Raw genomic sequence first — 16,743 nt, 5'->3', positions numbered from 1 at the left:
CATGCTAACATAATATTCGCGACATCATCTTCGTGCCAAACTCGTGCCGGACACCGTATAATAGCCCACCGCGATTGGAGGACACCAAAAGCCCGCTCAACGTCCTTCCTAGCACTCTCTTGTTTGCGCGCAAAATATTGTTTCTTCGGTCCTACCGGTTGGCGGACAGTCTTCACGAATACGGGCCACCGCGGATATATTCCATCTGCCAAATAGTAGCCCCTACTGTACTGCGTACCGTTGGCTACGAAGCTGATTTCTGGCCCCTCCCCCCGGCACTCCTCGTTGAAGAGAGGCGACGACTGAAGAACATTGATGTCGTTGTTCGAACCTGCCACGCCGAAATACGCATGCCAGATCTTCAGACGGTAGTCCGCAACGGCTTCCAGTATCATCGTTGGATGTTTGCTTTTGAATCCAGTAGTGAACTGGCCTTTCCATGCCACGGGGCAGTTCCTCCACTCCCAATGCATGCAATCGATGCTTCCTAACATTCCTGGGAAGCCGTGCACCGACCCGTGCATATCAAGTAGGCGTTGACACTCATCCGGGTTGGGCTTCCGTAGAAACTCCCCACCAAAAATTTCCCGGATCCCCTTACAGAACTGCCTAAGCACCGTGAGGCTAGTCGTCTCACCCATCTGTAGGTATTCATCGAACATGTCCGCTGGTCCAGCGTAGGCAAGCTGTCGGATTGCAGCGGTGCACTTCTGTTGTGTGGACAGCCCGATCCGGCCAGCCGCATCACGCCGGAGGGTGAAGCACCGGTAACGCTCCGCCAAATTCGTCGCTATATAGTTGAACAGCCGCTGCGACATCCTGAATCTCCGGCGGAATATCTCGGGTGGATAACGGGGGTTATCCACGAAGTAATCATCCATTAAACGTTGGTGAGCACCGACGTGGTCTCGTGGGATTGTCCGCCGATGAGTAATGGTGCGAGGGATCGGATCCTCCACATCCTCCGCCTCCTCCGCCAAACGGGCCGCTACCTCCTGGGCGGCCTGGTGTTGCACCTGTTGAATCAGAGCATTCCAGTTGTCTCTCCACAAATTGTTCATTTCCGACCCCAAATTGTAGTGAGAGAAATTTGTATAGATGTTGTGTTTGAATGGTGTGAAAATAATGAATGGAGTGTGGTGTATTTATAGGTGAATTGAAGTGTAAAAAAAAAAAAATTAAAAATCGCCCCGAAACGCCGCGGCTAATGTCCGCCGCTATAGGCGCGGCTATAGCCCCCCCCGCCGCATCCTCGCCCCGCGCCCGGCGATTCCTAGTCCGCCGCCCCTCCCCCCACCCGCCGCGTCCACCCCCGCGGCGGACACCCTTCCCACTATAAGGCGCCCCGCTTCCGCCCCGCATCCGCCCCAAATGCGGCTATAGCCGCGCCCTCATTATAGTGGACGCTCTTAACCTCCTGTGTAGCTACAAGAAGAAGCAAAAAATTTCTGATTTTAGGTCAATCTGCAAGTCCAGCCACAACCTTTAGACCTATTTTAATAGCTTAGGCTTAGATTGATATAAATATTTATTTCACATCATTTAATTTTTTCCATGAATCTAGAATATAATTTGTACTTTTCTTTTTATTTATTTCTAAAAGTTGTTAGGATTTGATTATTTAGTTTATTAAGATCTGATTTATTTTCGGAGAATATTTTTGGATATTTTCTTGGTTGGTGGTAATTGTGTCAAAGTTTTCAAGATTTATTTCCGGAGAATATTTTTGAATTTTTTCTTGGTTGGTGGTAATTGTGTCAAAGTTTTCAAAATTAGATTCTAATGTGTTCGATATTAGGATTTAGGAGGGAGTATGATTCTGCAACCTTTATTTTCAGATCTTGGATCCATTAATGATAATTCATATATAATTTGGATAACAGACATGATCTGGACTACCAATATTAGTATTTCTATTGCCAGTTTTTTATTTGTGGAACATTTTATTCTTAAAATTGAAATAATTAATATTAGCAGTAATTACCTAAATAGTTGGACATTTTGAAATAAACTCATCAAAATAATGAGATAAAATCAACTTTTACCCATAATTACAAGCAATTTACTACTACACAATCAATATACCCCAATTAGCTCTATATTTCGTAAAAAAACTTCAACCAACTCATATTCTACCTTTTTTATGTACAGATGAATATAAATTTAAAGTGTATGCCATGATTAATTCGAACCCTCCTACACCTTTAACGTTATGCATTAGTACTCTATAATTAATTCTGTTTGAGGAAAATATTTGTAATATTAATAATGGACAATGATGTCATTCATGATTATATAAAATACTACTGTACTACTACAATACGTGATCTTTCCAAACACAGGATGCTTCAAGGAATTTTCCATGCTTAACAAATCAATCACAACTTGGCAAGCAGTGAAAATAATAATGCCTCAAAGTCAACAATAAATCACAAATCAATCCACGATTGACTACTAAGGTTAATCTTTCTATAAATAGAGTAGTACTACTAATAGTTAAAGAAGAACAAATAAAAGAGTAATTAAAATGGAAAAAAGCAATAAGGGCGTGCAGCTGGTTGGCTTCTGGGTTAGCCCATTCGTGCATAGGGTGAAATGGGGAATGAAACTGAAGGGCATCGAGTTTGAATACATTGAAGAAGATGTGTTCAACAGAAGCCCTCTTCTCTCTCAGATCAACCCTGTCACCGGAAAAGTGCCTGTTCTTGTCCATGATGGAAATCCACTGCCGGAATCCTCTATAATCCTCGAGTACTTAGACGAGGTTTGGAGCCACGCCCCGTTGTTGCCGCTTGACGCTTACCAAAGAGCCCAAGCTCGCTTCTGGGCTACATTTGCAGACCAAAAGGTATTAGAGTGTGCTAATATTTAAGTACAACCCCTCTACTCGATTAGTATGAGGCCTTAAACCCGCAAGAAAAAAAAAGGGTGAAATTGTAGATGATAATTGATTTTTGTCAGGTTTTTGAATCAGCATGGCTTAGTGTGTGCTCAAAGGGAGAAATTCAGGAGAAAGCAGTGAAAGATGCGATTGGGCATCTTGAAAGGATGGAAGAACAGCAAGGAGGAAGGCGTTTCTTTGGAGGCGATACGATTGGGCACGTTGATCTCATGATGGGATTCGTCGCGTACATGTTGCCTGTTTGGGAGGAAGTTGCCGCCGTCACAATTTTGGATGCTTCCAAGTTTCCTAATTTAGCGGCGTGGAAGAGTAATTTTGTTGATCACCCGGCGATCAAGGGTGATTTGCCCTTCAAAGATGAGATGTTCACTTATTTCCAGGGGCGCCGTGAGGTTCATTTGCAGAGGATCTAGTAAGCTTGTTATTTGTGCGCGCCTGGATAAATTATACATGCATGTACTATGAATCATGTACTACTCACTCCGTTCCATGTTAATAAAGTTATTTTTATATTTTGGGAAGTTCCAAATTTATTGAGTTATTTTTACTTTTAGCAAAAAGTAATTCTCCTTTTTACCTTATTCTCTCTTCATCTCTCTTATTTTTTTCACCATCCATTTAACACACTATTCTTAAACTCCGTGTCAAAAAGAAATGCATCTATTAACAAGGAACGGAGGGAGTATGATTTATGAATAATGTATATGTCGCTTAACCGAAATTTTACACGAGTGGTTCGAGGATGACGATAACATATACTATTATCCTTGAAGATGTTTGTTTACTTATACTTGCATAGGTTAAGAAGTGCAGCATATCAATAAGAGTTTGCGAATGAGGTCTACTATTCAACACGTTGTTAGTATATATGATATTTAATTATTTATAGATATGTTTTGGAATGTAGTACATGTTTTTCTACTAATCTCCCTCCCTGATGTAGCAAAGTAAAAACTAGAGCTCTATGACTAGGAGCATTCTTATATACTCCCTCCGTTCGCCATTAGGAGTCTCATTCCTAGGTGGTACGAGTTTTAAGAAATGTTAAGAAAAGTGGGTGAAAAAAAGTTAGTGGAATAGAGGTCCCACTTGTATATATTAGTTTTAAATGAAATATGAGTGGAATGAGTTAGTGGAAGGTGAGACCCTATTAAAATTTATGGTAAAAGTGAACCGGGACTCCTAATCACGAACGGACTAAAAAGGAAAAACGGGACTCCTATCCGCGGACGGATGGAGTAATGTTTTTCGCATGTGTCTTTGTACTTAACCCTAACTTTAGGGAGTAAATAAAAATGACTACGTAATGAACCACGTTTCACTAACTCGATTTCTTCTACATTTTTTAAAACTCATACCAAGCTAAAGTGAGTGCACATATCCAAACATAATACTCCCACCGTCCCAAAAAAATAAGGACATTTGAGAATTAATGCATAATTAAAAAGTAAGAGAGATAAGGAGATGATGAGTTAAAATAGTGTTACTGGAGAGTGAAGCCCACATTATTGTTTTTGTTTAATATTGGTGGGTCCTAGTGGTCTAAGTTGTACTCCCCCCGTTCCATAGTAATGGATGCGTTTCTTTTCGACACGGAGATTAGAAAAATTGTGTTAGGTGAATTAAGTAAATGGAGAATAAAGTGGAAAATGAAAAAGGTAGAGAGATGAAGAGAGAAAAAAGTAAAAGAGAGTAAAGTAGGTGTGGAAAAATGTGTTGACTTTTACTAAAAATGGAAATGACTCTATTACTATGGAACGTATCAAAATGGCAAAATGACCATATTACTATGGAACGGAGGGAGTAAATAAATTGATGTATATGAGTAATGAGTATGGGTGAACTTTCCATAAATGGAAATGGAATAATTTTATGGAACGGACGATAAATGGAAAGTGTCCTTATTTTTATGGGATGGATGTAGTACATATTTAATCATCATATATAATCTTACAAACCGAACAACCTCTTAAAGTAAGTGCACATATCCATAAATAAGTGATAAAGATACTACAAATACTGCTCCATGCGTTCGACGCAAACATATACATTCTCCGTTAATAATACTCTACTCATTTTTTCTTTCTATTTCTATCTTATTTTACTAATTGTGCATTAAAATATATGTCATTTCAAAATGTATTTTTATGGAAAAGAGAACAAAGTCTAGGATGACATGAGATGTCAAATTCACATGGAGGCTGGTAGACTGAAAAACAAAAAAAAAACTAATTGAAAAAAAAAGCTAATTAAAAAGGAATTTTTAATTGATTAAAGGGATACTAGTCACCAACTTATGCCATTTTTCTGTTGAACTTTAAAAATAGACAATTAATACACAAATTGGAATGAATTGTGTAATTTTTCAGTCCAATCCTTCTTCTCTGGTTAAATTTTGCTCACCAACTTACGCCATTTTTCTAATTAATTTTAAAAATAGTCGATAAATTCATAAACTTTACGAATTGTGTTATAAGAGGAAGAGAAACAGTCCCGTCCTTTTTCTCTGGTTAAATTTTGCCTATATATGCTTTATAAGACCATCTTCAATCATTTATACTAAACTCAAATCCATTTTTGAATATACGTCACACCAAAAATTAATTTTACTCCAACCATTTACATCAAATTTAAAATTTACACCATTTTTAAGTTTTTGTCTCACAAAATTTTTGTAGTAACACCATATTTGGTGTTGTTTCACAAAAAACACCAAAAATGGGTTTGCGTCTGGTGTATGATTAGAGAAGATTTCTACACCAAAACTCATTTTTGGAGTATGATTAGAGATGGTATAAGAGAGAGAGCTAAAGAAAATCCATTTGCCCGATTCAAAGACACTAGTTTGCGAAGATGGGTTTATTCATAAAAGAGAAAATGTGATATGGTGAATTAATGAAGATCTGTCCCAATGTGACTAAAAGTACTAATTTTCTAAAATACATAAATGAACACACCAACTCTATCCAATAAACACAGCCTTTACACTGGCAGCACATTATATTAGAGATTTCCTGATCAATTTTTTGATATGTTTAAGTTTGTTTCACACATTAAGAGAGGAGAAAGCTCCACAACTATTTCCCGAGAGGAGTTTGGGAGCCACAAAGGGGAAGCAAATTAAAAACTGAATATCTCATCCCTATAAGGCAAATAATAATTTGCATTTTATTTACTACACAATCAATATTCCCAAATTAAAAATTACTCCCTCCGTCCCTGAAATTTTGTCACATATTTCCATTTTCGTCTGTCCCACAAAATTTGTCACATTTCACTTTTTAACATTTTTGGTAGTGGACCGCACATCCCACTAACGTATTCTCACTCACGTTTTATTATAAAACTAATACTTTAAAAGTATGACTCACATTCTACTAAATTTTCAACCCACTTTCCATTGCATTTCTTAAAAGTCGTGCCCGGTTAAATTGTGACAAAATTTGGGGAGGGAGGGAGTAACATATATACATTTAAAAATATGCTAGCCGTGATATGCACGGCTACAATACTTTATAGCAAAAAACTTCAACTAACCAAGACCTATTTGCGACCTTTCTTTGTGGATAATATTATTAATATACTCAATGATCTCATTAAATCAACATCTTTCCCACGCCGACGCTTCATAGAATTTTCCACGATTGACAAATCAATCAAAAACTGGCAACTATAAATACTATTCAAAGAACATCAAAGAAAGTAATGAAAATGGAAAAAAGGAATAAGGGCGTGCAGCTAGTTGGTTTCTGGGTTAGCATAGGGTGAAATGGGGAATGAAATTGAAGGGAGTTGAGTTTGAATACATTGAAGAAGATATATTCAACAGAAGCCCCCTTCTCTCCCACCTCAACCCTGTCACCGGGAAAGTCCCTATTCTTGTTCATGATGGAAATTGTTAAGGAAAGCCTTCCTCAACGTCCGAACTCCACACTCAATCAAGAAACGAGAGCCGTTGTTGTCGAGCGCCCAAGCGTTTGGGTCGGTGACGTGAACGGTGGAGGGGCGGTTGAGCGCGAGATCAGCTAACCTTAGGAGATGTTTCTTATTTGCTACTCAATTGAGCCAAAATAACTATAGTTTCATAGATCTATTCAATGATAAGATAATTACATTCTTCCCTATTTCTAATACTAAACCCTAACTTACCAAACAAGAAAATAATATATGGAAGGACATGGGGAATAAAAAATAACTAAATATTTGAGTAAACTTAAGATATGGGGATCATAATAGAAATCCACTGCGGAATCCTCAATAATCCTCGAGTACATAGACGAGGTTTGGAGCCACACCCCGTTGTTGCCACATGATGCTTACCAAAGAGCCCAAGCTCGCTTTTGGGCTACATTGGCAGACCAAAAGGTATGTCTCCATCATGCTCTCCCAATGTTCTAGTTAACCTGAAACTGTCGATGATAAATCATGTTATTTGATTTTTGTCAGGTTCTTGTATCGACATGGCTTACTGTCTGCACGAAGGGTGAAAATCAGGAGAGAGCAGTGAAAGTTGCGATTGGGAATGTTGAAACGATGCAAGAACAGCTAGGAGGAAGGCGTTTCATTGGAGGTGATACGATTGGGTACCTTGATCTTATGATGGGATTCATTGCGTACATGCTGCCTGTTTGGGAGGAAGTTGCTGCCCTCACAATTTTGGATGCGCTCAAGTTTCCGAATTTAGCGGCGTGGCAGAATAATTTTGTTGATCATCCGGCGATATTTGCCGTCGAAAGATGAGATGTTCACTTACGTGAGGTTCATTTGCAGAGGATCTAGAGCTATATATTTTGCATTCGGAGTAGTTAGTGATGATTTATTCCTTGTTATTTGTGTGAAATTAATAAATTAGGTAGTTCTTTGAATAATGTGATCTACTTACTGGTTATGAAAAATCTGTACATGAGTGGTTATGGTGATTTTTTTCTTGCACGAGAATGATTTATACTGGCAGAAATTTAGATACCTTGTGAATATTGATCTAATTAGTTTACGAAGAATGATGATTTTATCGGATTAAATGGATTCGAGGTAGTTCTTGCAAATGTAGTCGAAACCCGTAGACCCATTTGAATAGATTGCTAAATTTAGAGGTTATAGTTGAAAATTTATAGTCACATAAAATTATAATGCGATTAACCCCACCCGACTAGCGGATCCAGAATATATATTAAGTTCGTTTTGCACTAAACCACATGTGGCCACGTCGTATATAGTATATGTCAACTCAAACTTAGCGCATTTTGACTGTATTTTCTATTTTGTTCACGTATATATAAGACTATAATTGTTTTTCAAAGTAATTGAAATTTAGCTCAAATAATTTAATTTTAAAAAAATTGTTTGAATTGCCAAACTAGCTGTAATAATTTGTTGTGTATCCAATATCAAAAGGCCTAGGTAAGCTGCCTACGAGTGAGCTAACCTCTAACTGAAAGCAACACAGGCGGTGAGCTTGACTCCTTTTTAAACCTTTTACTTTCGGTCTTGACCACTTAGCTAGTCCTTATTTAGTCTTGTCATGGTTATTGAATACAACGGTTTTCTGAATAAAGTAAATTGACAAAACTAACATTTAATTTGGATTTCAGATAAATTAAGCATAGCATTCAGTAGGATAAAATTGTATGGATGCAGATTGGCAGCAGAATCGCCACATAGCCACCCAAATATGCATTAGGTGTAAGGCGTTGGGCATATTCCTCATGCATGCAATTTTCATCTCATAACCAAACAAAACTCCATGCACAATTCCACTAGCCAAATGTCACTCATCCATCTTTTACGTGTCCAACCACAAACCCCTATAAATTTCCCTCATCTATTCTCCGCTTCACATCTCATCCACCGATCACTACAACAATGGCTTCCACTTCCTCTCTCACTCTCATCACCTTCCTCTTCGCTGCTCTCCTCCTCAACGCCTCCGCACAGCAACAGCAGGACCCGCTTTGGCAGAGCCCGCGACAGCCGCAGCAGCACCGCCTCCGCGCCCGGACCGACTGCCGGGTCGAGAGGCTCACCGCCCAGGAGCCCACCCTCCGGTTCGACTCCGAGGCCGGCCGGACCGAGTTCTGGGACCGCAACAACCAGCAGTTCGAGTGCGCCGGAGTCGCCGCCGTCAGGAACTACATCGAGCCCAGAGGCCTCTTGCTGCCGCACTACAACAATGCACCTCAGCTCCTCTACGTCGTCCGAGGAAAGGGGCTGCTCGGAGCAGTGATTCCGGGGTGCGCCGAGACGTTCGAGACCGAGATGCCGCAAGGCGAGCACTATCAGAGCAGCAGAAGCTTCGTGGACCGTCACCAGAAGGTCCGCCAGTTCAGGCAAGGTGATGTTCTAGCCTTGCCAGCCGGAATTACTCTCTGGTTTTACAACAACGGAGAAGAGAGGCTTGAGACCGTTGCATTGCTCGACACCGGCAGTGAGATCAACCAGCTCGATCACACATTCAGGGTATGTTTGGTTAACAGTGGAGTACCAATTTTCCTGTTTGGCTTCTACATTTAAATTACTTAATTTCCGGTTTCGAATATGCAGAACTTCTTCTTAGCCGGAAAGCCACGTGGCGAAGCGCAAAGCTCGCAGAGCTACCGTAGCCGGCCAAGGGGGGAGAGCGAAAACGAAAGAAACAACGTTTTCTACCCATTCGAGGAGGAGCTTCTTGCTGAGATTTTCAACGTGGACAGAGAGACAGCCAGGAAACTGAAGAGCGAGGATGATTTCAGAGGCCAAATCGTGCGAGCTGACAAGTTCAACATTGTGTTCCCCGGGCAAGAAGAGGAGAGGGAGAGCCGACGCATCTCCAACGGATTCGAGGAAACCTTGTGCAGCGCCAAGCTGAGGCTCAACCTGGATGAGCCATCGCTGGCCGATATATACAACCCCCGCGGCGGCCGCATCAGCACCGTCAACAGCCAGAAACTCCCCATCCTCAACTGGCTCCGCCTTAGCGCCGAGAAAGGTGTCCTTCACAGGGTAAATAAACACCTTCCTTTCAAATCATGTTAGTAATTTCATAAATGGTTACTATTACTAAACTATGATATTTTCATTCAGAACGCTATAGTGGCACCACACTGGAATGTGAACGCCCACTCGGCCATCTACATCACGCGAGGGAGCGGCCAGTTCCAAGTGGTGGGGCACAACGGGAAGTCGGTGTTCGACGGCGAGGTGAGAGAGGGGCAGATGATCATAGTGCCACAAAACTTCGTGGTGATAAAGAAGGCGAGCGACGAGGAGGGACTCGAGTGGATCTCCTTCAAGACCAACGACAACGCCATCGTAAACCCGCTGGCCGGGCGCCTCTCGGCGCTCAGAGCGATGCCGGAGGAGGTGCTCATGAACGCGTACGACATCTCGAGGGAGGAAGCCAAGAATTTGAAGTATAAGAGAGACGAATCGAGGATCTTGAGCTCCACTTCAAGCAGGCGTTCATCGAGATACCCAAGCCGCCCATGGCCGATTGACTATGCGTTGGATGTCATCAAGTCTATGATGTAAACGAACATAATTAGATATTCCACCAAAATTACGTAGCCTTTTTAAATAATGAGGGCTTCACCTCAATACTGCGAATACTACGAGAGGATGGAATGTGTATCGTTTTGTTTGAATAAATAAAATTGAGGAGGTCCTTTTAAATTAGATTTCTTGTTTTTTTGTTGTCTTTTGCTTTTTGGATTTTTCTGCTACACACGTCGACGAAATCCTTTATTTCTCTATAGAATAAGATTATAAGGCTAGTTACTAAACCGTCCTTTTAACTTTAAATTACTATTCGCACTTTAAATTACTACTCGTAAACCTCACTGTGTTTTTTTACTCCATCCCTTAACGGGTGGCCTAAGATCCAAAGTCCTACAGTTTTTTTTTTGTCGTATTTCCGTATAATTTACCATAAATCTTAGATCAAAATTCAAATCTTACAATAAAAAATAAGTAAATATCAATAAACACCACGAATCTTACTATCATTGTCATCACTACTATTACTATAAGGACCGTTTCCGTTTGATTTTACATATAGTTATGATGAGATAAAGTTTTCGGGCCGAAGTAATGATAATTTACATATAGTTATGATGAGATAAAGTTTTCGGGCCAAAGTAATGATAATGTAAGATAGTATAGAAAGTAAGGTTTTTATGTTGTTTGGAACACGAGATATGTGTTTAATAGTAGTTGAAAAGACAAAATTACCCTTTATTTTTACATTTATATGTTTTTTTGTAAGAATAAAAATATGACTAATTATTATAAAAATTAATTTAGTAATTAACTACTCCCTCCGTCCCACGTTACTTGAGTCGTATTCCTTTTTGGATTGTCCCAAATTACTTGAGTCATTTCCTTTTTAGGTAAAAATTAGAAAATTTTAATAAATAATTAGCTCTAATTAATCTAGCCCTTATTGTAATTAACTAATTAATCTCACCCACCCACCACTCACCCACCACTCACCCGTAACATTCATTTTTCACCTCCTTTCTCACTCTTCACTCATCTCTCCAGTTTGTCTCTCTATTCCAATATTGAATCCCTAAATTTCACCTCATCTATGCTAAAAATCTCTACATTGCAGAGGTGAACTCATATTTTTCACATCCATCTTCGCGACTCTCTATGGCTGAGAGGTGAAACTCTCAGATTATGTATTTATAGGCAGTAAATGCTTAAATTAGGCGCCAAGTCTGTAATTGTTTTGCTCTTTCTTTTGGTTCTGCCGCCATTTACAGAATTTGGGAGGTGGATTTGTGCCGCCATATACAGAATTTGGAAGGTGGATTTGTAATCTATTTTTGGTATCACCGCCAAGTAATGAAACTTTATTAGACTTGATTCAACTTTTGGTTCAAATATAAATTGAGTTGTAATCACTGATTTCAAAAACGGGGCATAGAAATTAAATCAATATTATATTTGAAACATCTAATCAACTAATCTACTTAATTAGACAACCACTTAAAACACTAATCATCTATTTCTTAATCTCCGTGCCCAAAAGATATGACTCAAGTAACTTGGGACGGAGGGAGTACTTGATTTGCAAATTATTGTGCAAAACACATGTAGTTGTCAATTTCTCAAATTATATTAGTCATCCTGATTTGTAATCATGAGGCAAATTAAGAGTAATTTTCAATTTCTTAATTAGGATTAGTCATCAATTCTGATTTATGTAGATTACTAGGCGAATTATAGTAAATTTTCAATCTCTTAATTTAGGCGAATTATAGTAATTTTCAATCTATTAATTTAGTCATTCATTAACAGCAAAGTCAGCCAAATTAAAAAACAAAATCAAATAAACTATTGTGGAGCTAGTTCCACAAACAAGCAAGATCAATACTTTTTTTCCTAGAATTATAAACTAGTAGAAAATATCCCCAATTAAACACAGTGAACTTCGATATTTCATTATTCAAAAGAGGAGCTTTGTAAATAAAAGCTAATCTCAGATTGATGTTCTACCACCACAGCCCCAAAACCGATGGCATGATTCCAATCGGCGGCCAAGGAGGTGACGATGGCCACGGCGGTCGCACCACCATCTAAATCGAAGCCCAAATCGACAACCTTGAATTTGGAGTAAGAACCCCTCAGATCTGAAACACGAGTTGAAAAAGACGTAGTGAAAGGGGAGGTGCATTGGCGGACCCAAATTAATGCTCAAATCGATGACCTTAAATCTGGAGTGAGTCTCCCTCATATTTGAAATAGGAGTTGCAGAGGGATATAGAAAGGGAGCAAAGAGTTTAGAATGAAACACATAATTATGTGTTCTCACCCAAATTAGAAGGGCATCGCTTGGAAACTTGCTCAAACAGTGTTTTACCAGAGGAAATTTGGCCGATTGTAATATGGGTGATAACCCTCGAAAACAGTGAAATTGCGCAGTTCGAGCCTTGAAAAGTTACACGGGCTCCAACTCACAAACCAAATAATACTCCCTCCGTCCCGCACTACTTGCACTTATTTCCTTTCTGGGCGTCCCAAGTTATTTGCACTCTTTCCATTTTTAGTAACAATTTATACCTACAGCCGTAATTATTGACTTTGTCTATCACTCATTCCTTAATCTCCGTACCCAAAATGAAAAGTGCGAATAGTGCGGGACGGAGGGAGTATCTCAATTTTTTATTTTGGATTGTCTACAACTTAAAGTTTCACTTACATTTTTGTATATTAGATAGTAGACTTATACTATACTAAATTCTTACACCTATAGTATTATACTATTTCATAAACTAACGTATAAAAGTAGATCAACATTCTACTATATTTTTTACCATTTTCCTTTAGATTTCTTAAAATCGAGAGTATTACAATTTATGTAATATTAAGTTCAATTGTCTGATTATGTATTTTATTTAAATTATCGACAGTTTGGCCTAGTTTGATTGTACAGATAGAAAATACCAAGATAGTTAACATGAGATAGTATTTTCGGGTTGAAAGTAAGATAGTGTTTTTATAAATTGGATAGGATGTAAAATGACAAAAATATCCTTATTACAAATAGTATGATTTACATATACTTTGTGATTAAGTTTAGCTTAATTAATAATATTTTATTAATTAAAGTAGTTCAATTATCACATGTATAAAAAAATTGCTCCGCTAAAGACCTAATCAAATACTATTGCCAAGAAGATTTTTAACAAGGAACAATTCTGATAACAATTTCCCAAGAACCCGACGGCAAATTTTGAGAGAAAGTTTGGCCATAAAATTCACCTTCATCTCCATTCATGAAATTGAAAGAAGAATGCATTGTTTAAAAAAGTTTTTCACTCCATTCATGAAAAAATGTTTCATTTTAATCATTTTAGGGCAGCCACAATTTAAAGCCTCATTTATCATATTTTTTAATTATAAGTAAGCAAGTCCCACCATTTAATTAAATAATTATACTCATATTCTATTATAAAATCAATATATAAAAGTGAGGTCTATATTCTGTCAACTTACTATTTCCCTAATTTTATTTATAAAGTAAAATAATTTTTCTTAAATCCTCTGCGAAGTTAATATGAGACTATAAATGGCGGACGTAAATGATTATAAATGAAGGAAGATAGAAGAAAATTGTATCACCGTCTCTGCATATGATATGAGTGCCACATTACCCAAAAGTGGACAACGTCACCAAACATGCATAACAAACAAACACACATGCACACTTACATCAGCCAAGTGTATCACCATTTTTTTTAACGTGTCGACTCTCACCTCGTCCCTACTTGTATAAATTCCCATCGCCTCTTCACATCAACAACCAACAACCTCTTTCCAATCTCTCATCACAACACAACACAACACAGCACAGCACAGCCATGGGTAAAGCTCTCTCGCTCTCTCTCTGCCTAAGCTTCCTGTTCCTCCTCTATGGCTGCTGCTCTGCTCAACAGCAGCAGCAGTTCTGGCAGAGCATGCAGAGCCAGCAGCAGCACCGCTTCCGAGCCAAGACCCAATGCCAAATCCAGCAGCTCTCCGCCCGCGAACCCACCTTGAAATTCCAGTCCGAGGCCGGCTTCAGCGAGTACTGGGACACTTCCAGCGCCGAATTCGAGTGCGCCGGCATCGAATTCGTGCGCCACCAGGTGCAGCCCAAGGGTCTCGTCCTGCCCTTCTACACCAACGCCCCTCGACTCACCTTCATCGTCGAAGGTACGTACCACACTCATATATTTTTCTTTCTACATTTTTCAATTTTCGATTCTGAATTACTATTTACTAATAATGTAGGCAGCGGTATTTTGGGGACCGTGATTCCGGGATGTGCTGAGACTTATGAGTCGGAGTCTGGATCAAGCTCGAGATACTCCGCTCGGGAGGGAGAGGATGTTCGGAGAGGCGACCGCCACCAGAAACTCAGGAGGTTCCGCCGCGGAGACGTCATCGCCTTGCCCGAGGGCATCACCACCTTCGTTTACAACGACGGAGACGCACCCTTGACGTACGTCTCGATGTTGGATATTGGCAATGACAACAACCAGCTTGACTTCAAATTCAGAGTAAGTATATAAAATTAAAGACACATTGGAAAATTTTGAAAAATCAGTAAAATTGATACTCGGAAATGTAATTGGTACAGAAATTTTTGCTTGCTGGAAACCCACAATCCACTGAGAGCCAGAAACAAGGGAAAGAATACAGAAACATGTTCTACGGGTTCGACGAGCAGCTTCTGGCGGACGCATTCAAAACTGAGCCGGAGCTGATGAGGAGGCTGCAAGGCAAGGAAGACGAAAGAGGCATCATTGTCCGAGCGGAGAAGATGAGGATGGTTCTGCCCGAGTATGAGAGCGAAGAGGAGCATTCGCAAAGGCGAGGAAGACCCTACAATGGGTTGGAGGAGACCTTCTGCTCATACAAAATCAAGAAGAACCTCGATCACCCCACCAGCGCCGACCTCTACAACCCCCGCGGCGGCCGCATCAGCAACGTCAACAGCCAGTCTCTCCCCATCCTCAACTACTTGCAGCTCAGCGCTCAAAGAGGAATCCTCTACAAGGTTATTATATTAACCCTTCATAATCTTGGAACACATTCCTAATTTATTAATTAAACAACAGAATGCTATTGTGGCGCCACAATGGACCACAAACGCCCACTCCGCCCTGTACGTGACCAATGGAAGTGCGAGGATTCAAGTGGTGGGAACCCAAGGAAGATCGGTTTTCGACGGAGAGGTGAAGGAGGGGCAGCTTCTGATAGTCCCACAGAACTTCGTTGTGGTGAAGAAGGCCAGCCAGAACGGATTCGAGTGGATCACCTTCAAGACCAACGACAACGCCATGAACGCCCAACTCGCCGGCCGCCTGTCCGCCATCCGGGCCATGCCTAATGAAGTTCTCATGAACGCCTTCGGCATCTCCCGAGATGAAGCTAGGAGCTTGAAGTTCGGGAGGGAAGAGTCCACTCTCTTCAGCCCGTCGCAGAGAGATGCATAAATGTGAACCTGTGGAATTTTGTGACAATAAAGAAGCATCTCTCCTTGTGGATATGGGGCACATGTATGTTGTCCATGTGTAGGAGTAGTGTTCTGGATCTTTATGTTTGATTCTAATAAATGATAAATCACTTTGCCTCACTCACCTCCATTTAAGTCGATTTCATATACTTACAACAACAAATAACTGAGGATAAATACAGACTTATACAATAAAATAAGTATAAGATCATGTATGTAATGGATAAAATGGTCAAAAATTATTTTAAATTACTTATATTATCACTCAAAATAATTGATCGAAGCTGGTGTATTTAAATATAGATACTTTAAACCAGGATTTAATGAAGACGGTGAACAAGTAGTTATTAGTAATTAAGGTGCCTAACAGCCACCAAGAAATAAATGAGGCGTATAATCTTTACTGATTAATTATAGAAAATGACTGCATAGCCCACCACTTCGTTGACAAAAGATAACATTAAGCAAAAGTCAATTCCACGTTCAAAGTTGACATTTAATAAGAACATGAAAACCTAAATTTTTTATATGCCAAATATCCCAAGGCTCGGATAATTACTCGGAGAAAGTCAAATTTGTGATTTACCCACTACTACTAATTAATAACAATGAAATTTTCAACTTTGGTCCAGCTGTAAATTACAATTAGGAACCATTGTTACTACGTTCAAACTAATAGTATGGCTACTATGGGAACTGATAGAAATCCATGGGTTCCATCCTAAAACCAATTGGTGATAGGAGGAGGGGCCCATGAGACTTATATACTAGTTTCAGTTTTCTCTTGACACCGATGTGGGACAGTTATATGTTATATTTTTAGTTTCAATTGCCAACACCCTCCCTCAAACCCTTCAAG

The 16,743-nt window shown here is 39.6% G+C and overlaps 3 protein-coding genes and 1 pseudogene across 3 annotated transcripts; all 4 read left to right on the top strand.

The window, feature by feature from the left end:
- The first annotated feature begins 2,527 nt into the window (after positions 1–2,527).
- LOC121807503 (glutathione transferase GST 23-like) lies at positions 2,528–3,417 on the top strand. Its single transcript, XM_042207743.1, has 2 exons — positions 2,528–2,848; positions 2,962–3,417. Exons 1-2 carry the CDS (start codon positions 2,528–2,530, stop codon positions 3,313–3,315), a joined length of 675 nt encoding a protein of 224 aa, XP_042063677.1. The 3' UTR covers positions 3,316–3,417.
- A 3,196-nt stretch (positions 3,418–6,613) lies between these two features.
- Positions 6,614–7,758, top strand: LOC121808797 (annotated as a pseudogene).
- A 999-nt stretch (positions 7,759–8,757) lies between these two features.
- Positions 8,758–10,552, top strand: LOC121807317 (cocosin 1-like). The gene is made up of 3 exons (XM_042207540.1): positions 8,758–9,358; positions 9,443–9,880; positions 9,962–10,552. Exons 1-3 carry the CDS (start codon positions 8,765–8,767, stop codon positions 10,406–10,408), a joined length of 1,479 nt encoding a protein of 492 aa, XP_042063474.1. The 5' UTR covers positions 8,758–8,764; the 3' UTR covers positions 10,409–10,552.
- Positions 10,553–14,213: 3,661 nt separating this feature from the next.
- Positions 14,214–15,913, top strand: LOC121807293 (legumin B-like). The gene is made up of 4 exons (XM_042207509.1): positions 14,214–14,578; positions 14,657–14,925; positions 15,006–15,425; positions 15,487–15,913. The coding sequence occupies exons 1-4, from the start codon at positions 14,245–14,247 to the stop codon at positions 15,862–15,864; spliced, it is 1,401 nt and encodes a 466-aa protein (XP_042063443.1). The 5' UTR covers positions 14,214–14,244; the 3' UTR covers positions 15,865–15,913.
- The last annotated feature ends 830 nt before the right edge of the window (positions 15,914–16,743 follow it).

This window comes from Salvia splendens, chromosome 6, assembly GCF_004379255.2.
Source record: "Salvia splendens isolate huo1 chromosome 6, SspV2, whole genome shotgun sequence".
NCBI classification, from domain to species: Eukaryota; Viridiplantae; Streptophyta; class Magnoliopsida; order Lamiales; family Lamiaceae; genus Salvia; species Salvia splendens.
This window is presented reverse-complemented; position numbering and strand designations above follow the sequence as displayed.

Bases quoted from the DNA above. Each gene is read 5' to 3' on its own strand.
- LOC121807317 (XM_042207540.1), top strand. From the start codon at position 8,765: ATGGCTTCCACTTCCTCTCTCACTCTCATCACCTTCCTCTTCGCTGCT. The intron at 9,359-9,442 runs GTATGTTTGGTT...TCGAATATGCAG, and splicing joins AGCTCGATCACACATTCAGG to AACTTCTTCTTAGCCGGAAA. The intron at 9,881-9,961 runs GTAAATAAACAC...ATTTTCATTCAG, and splicing joins AGAAAGGTGTCCTTCACAGG to AACGCTATAGTGGCACCACA.
- LOC121807503 (XM_042207743.1), top strand. From the start codon at position 2,528: ATGGAAAAAAGCAATAAGGGCGTGCAGCTGGTTGGCTTCTGGGTTAGC. The intron at 2,849-2,961 runs GTATTAGAGTGT...GATTTTTGTCAG, and splicing joins CTACATTTGCAGACCAAAAG to GTTTTTGAATCAGCATGGCT.
- LOC121807293 (XM_042207509.1), top strand. From the start codon at position 14,245: ATGGGTAAAGCTCTCTCGCTCTCTCTCTGCCTAAGCTTCCTGTTCCTC. The intron at 14,579-14,656 runs GTACGTACCACA...CTAATAATGTAG, and splicing joins ACTCACCTTCATCGTCGAAG to GCAGCGGTATTTTGGGGACC. The intron at 14,926-15,005 runs GTAAGTATATAA...TAATTGGTACAG, and splicing joins AGCTTGACTTCAAATTCAGA to AAATTTTTGCTTGCTGGAAA.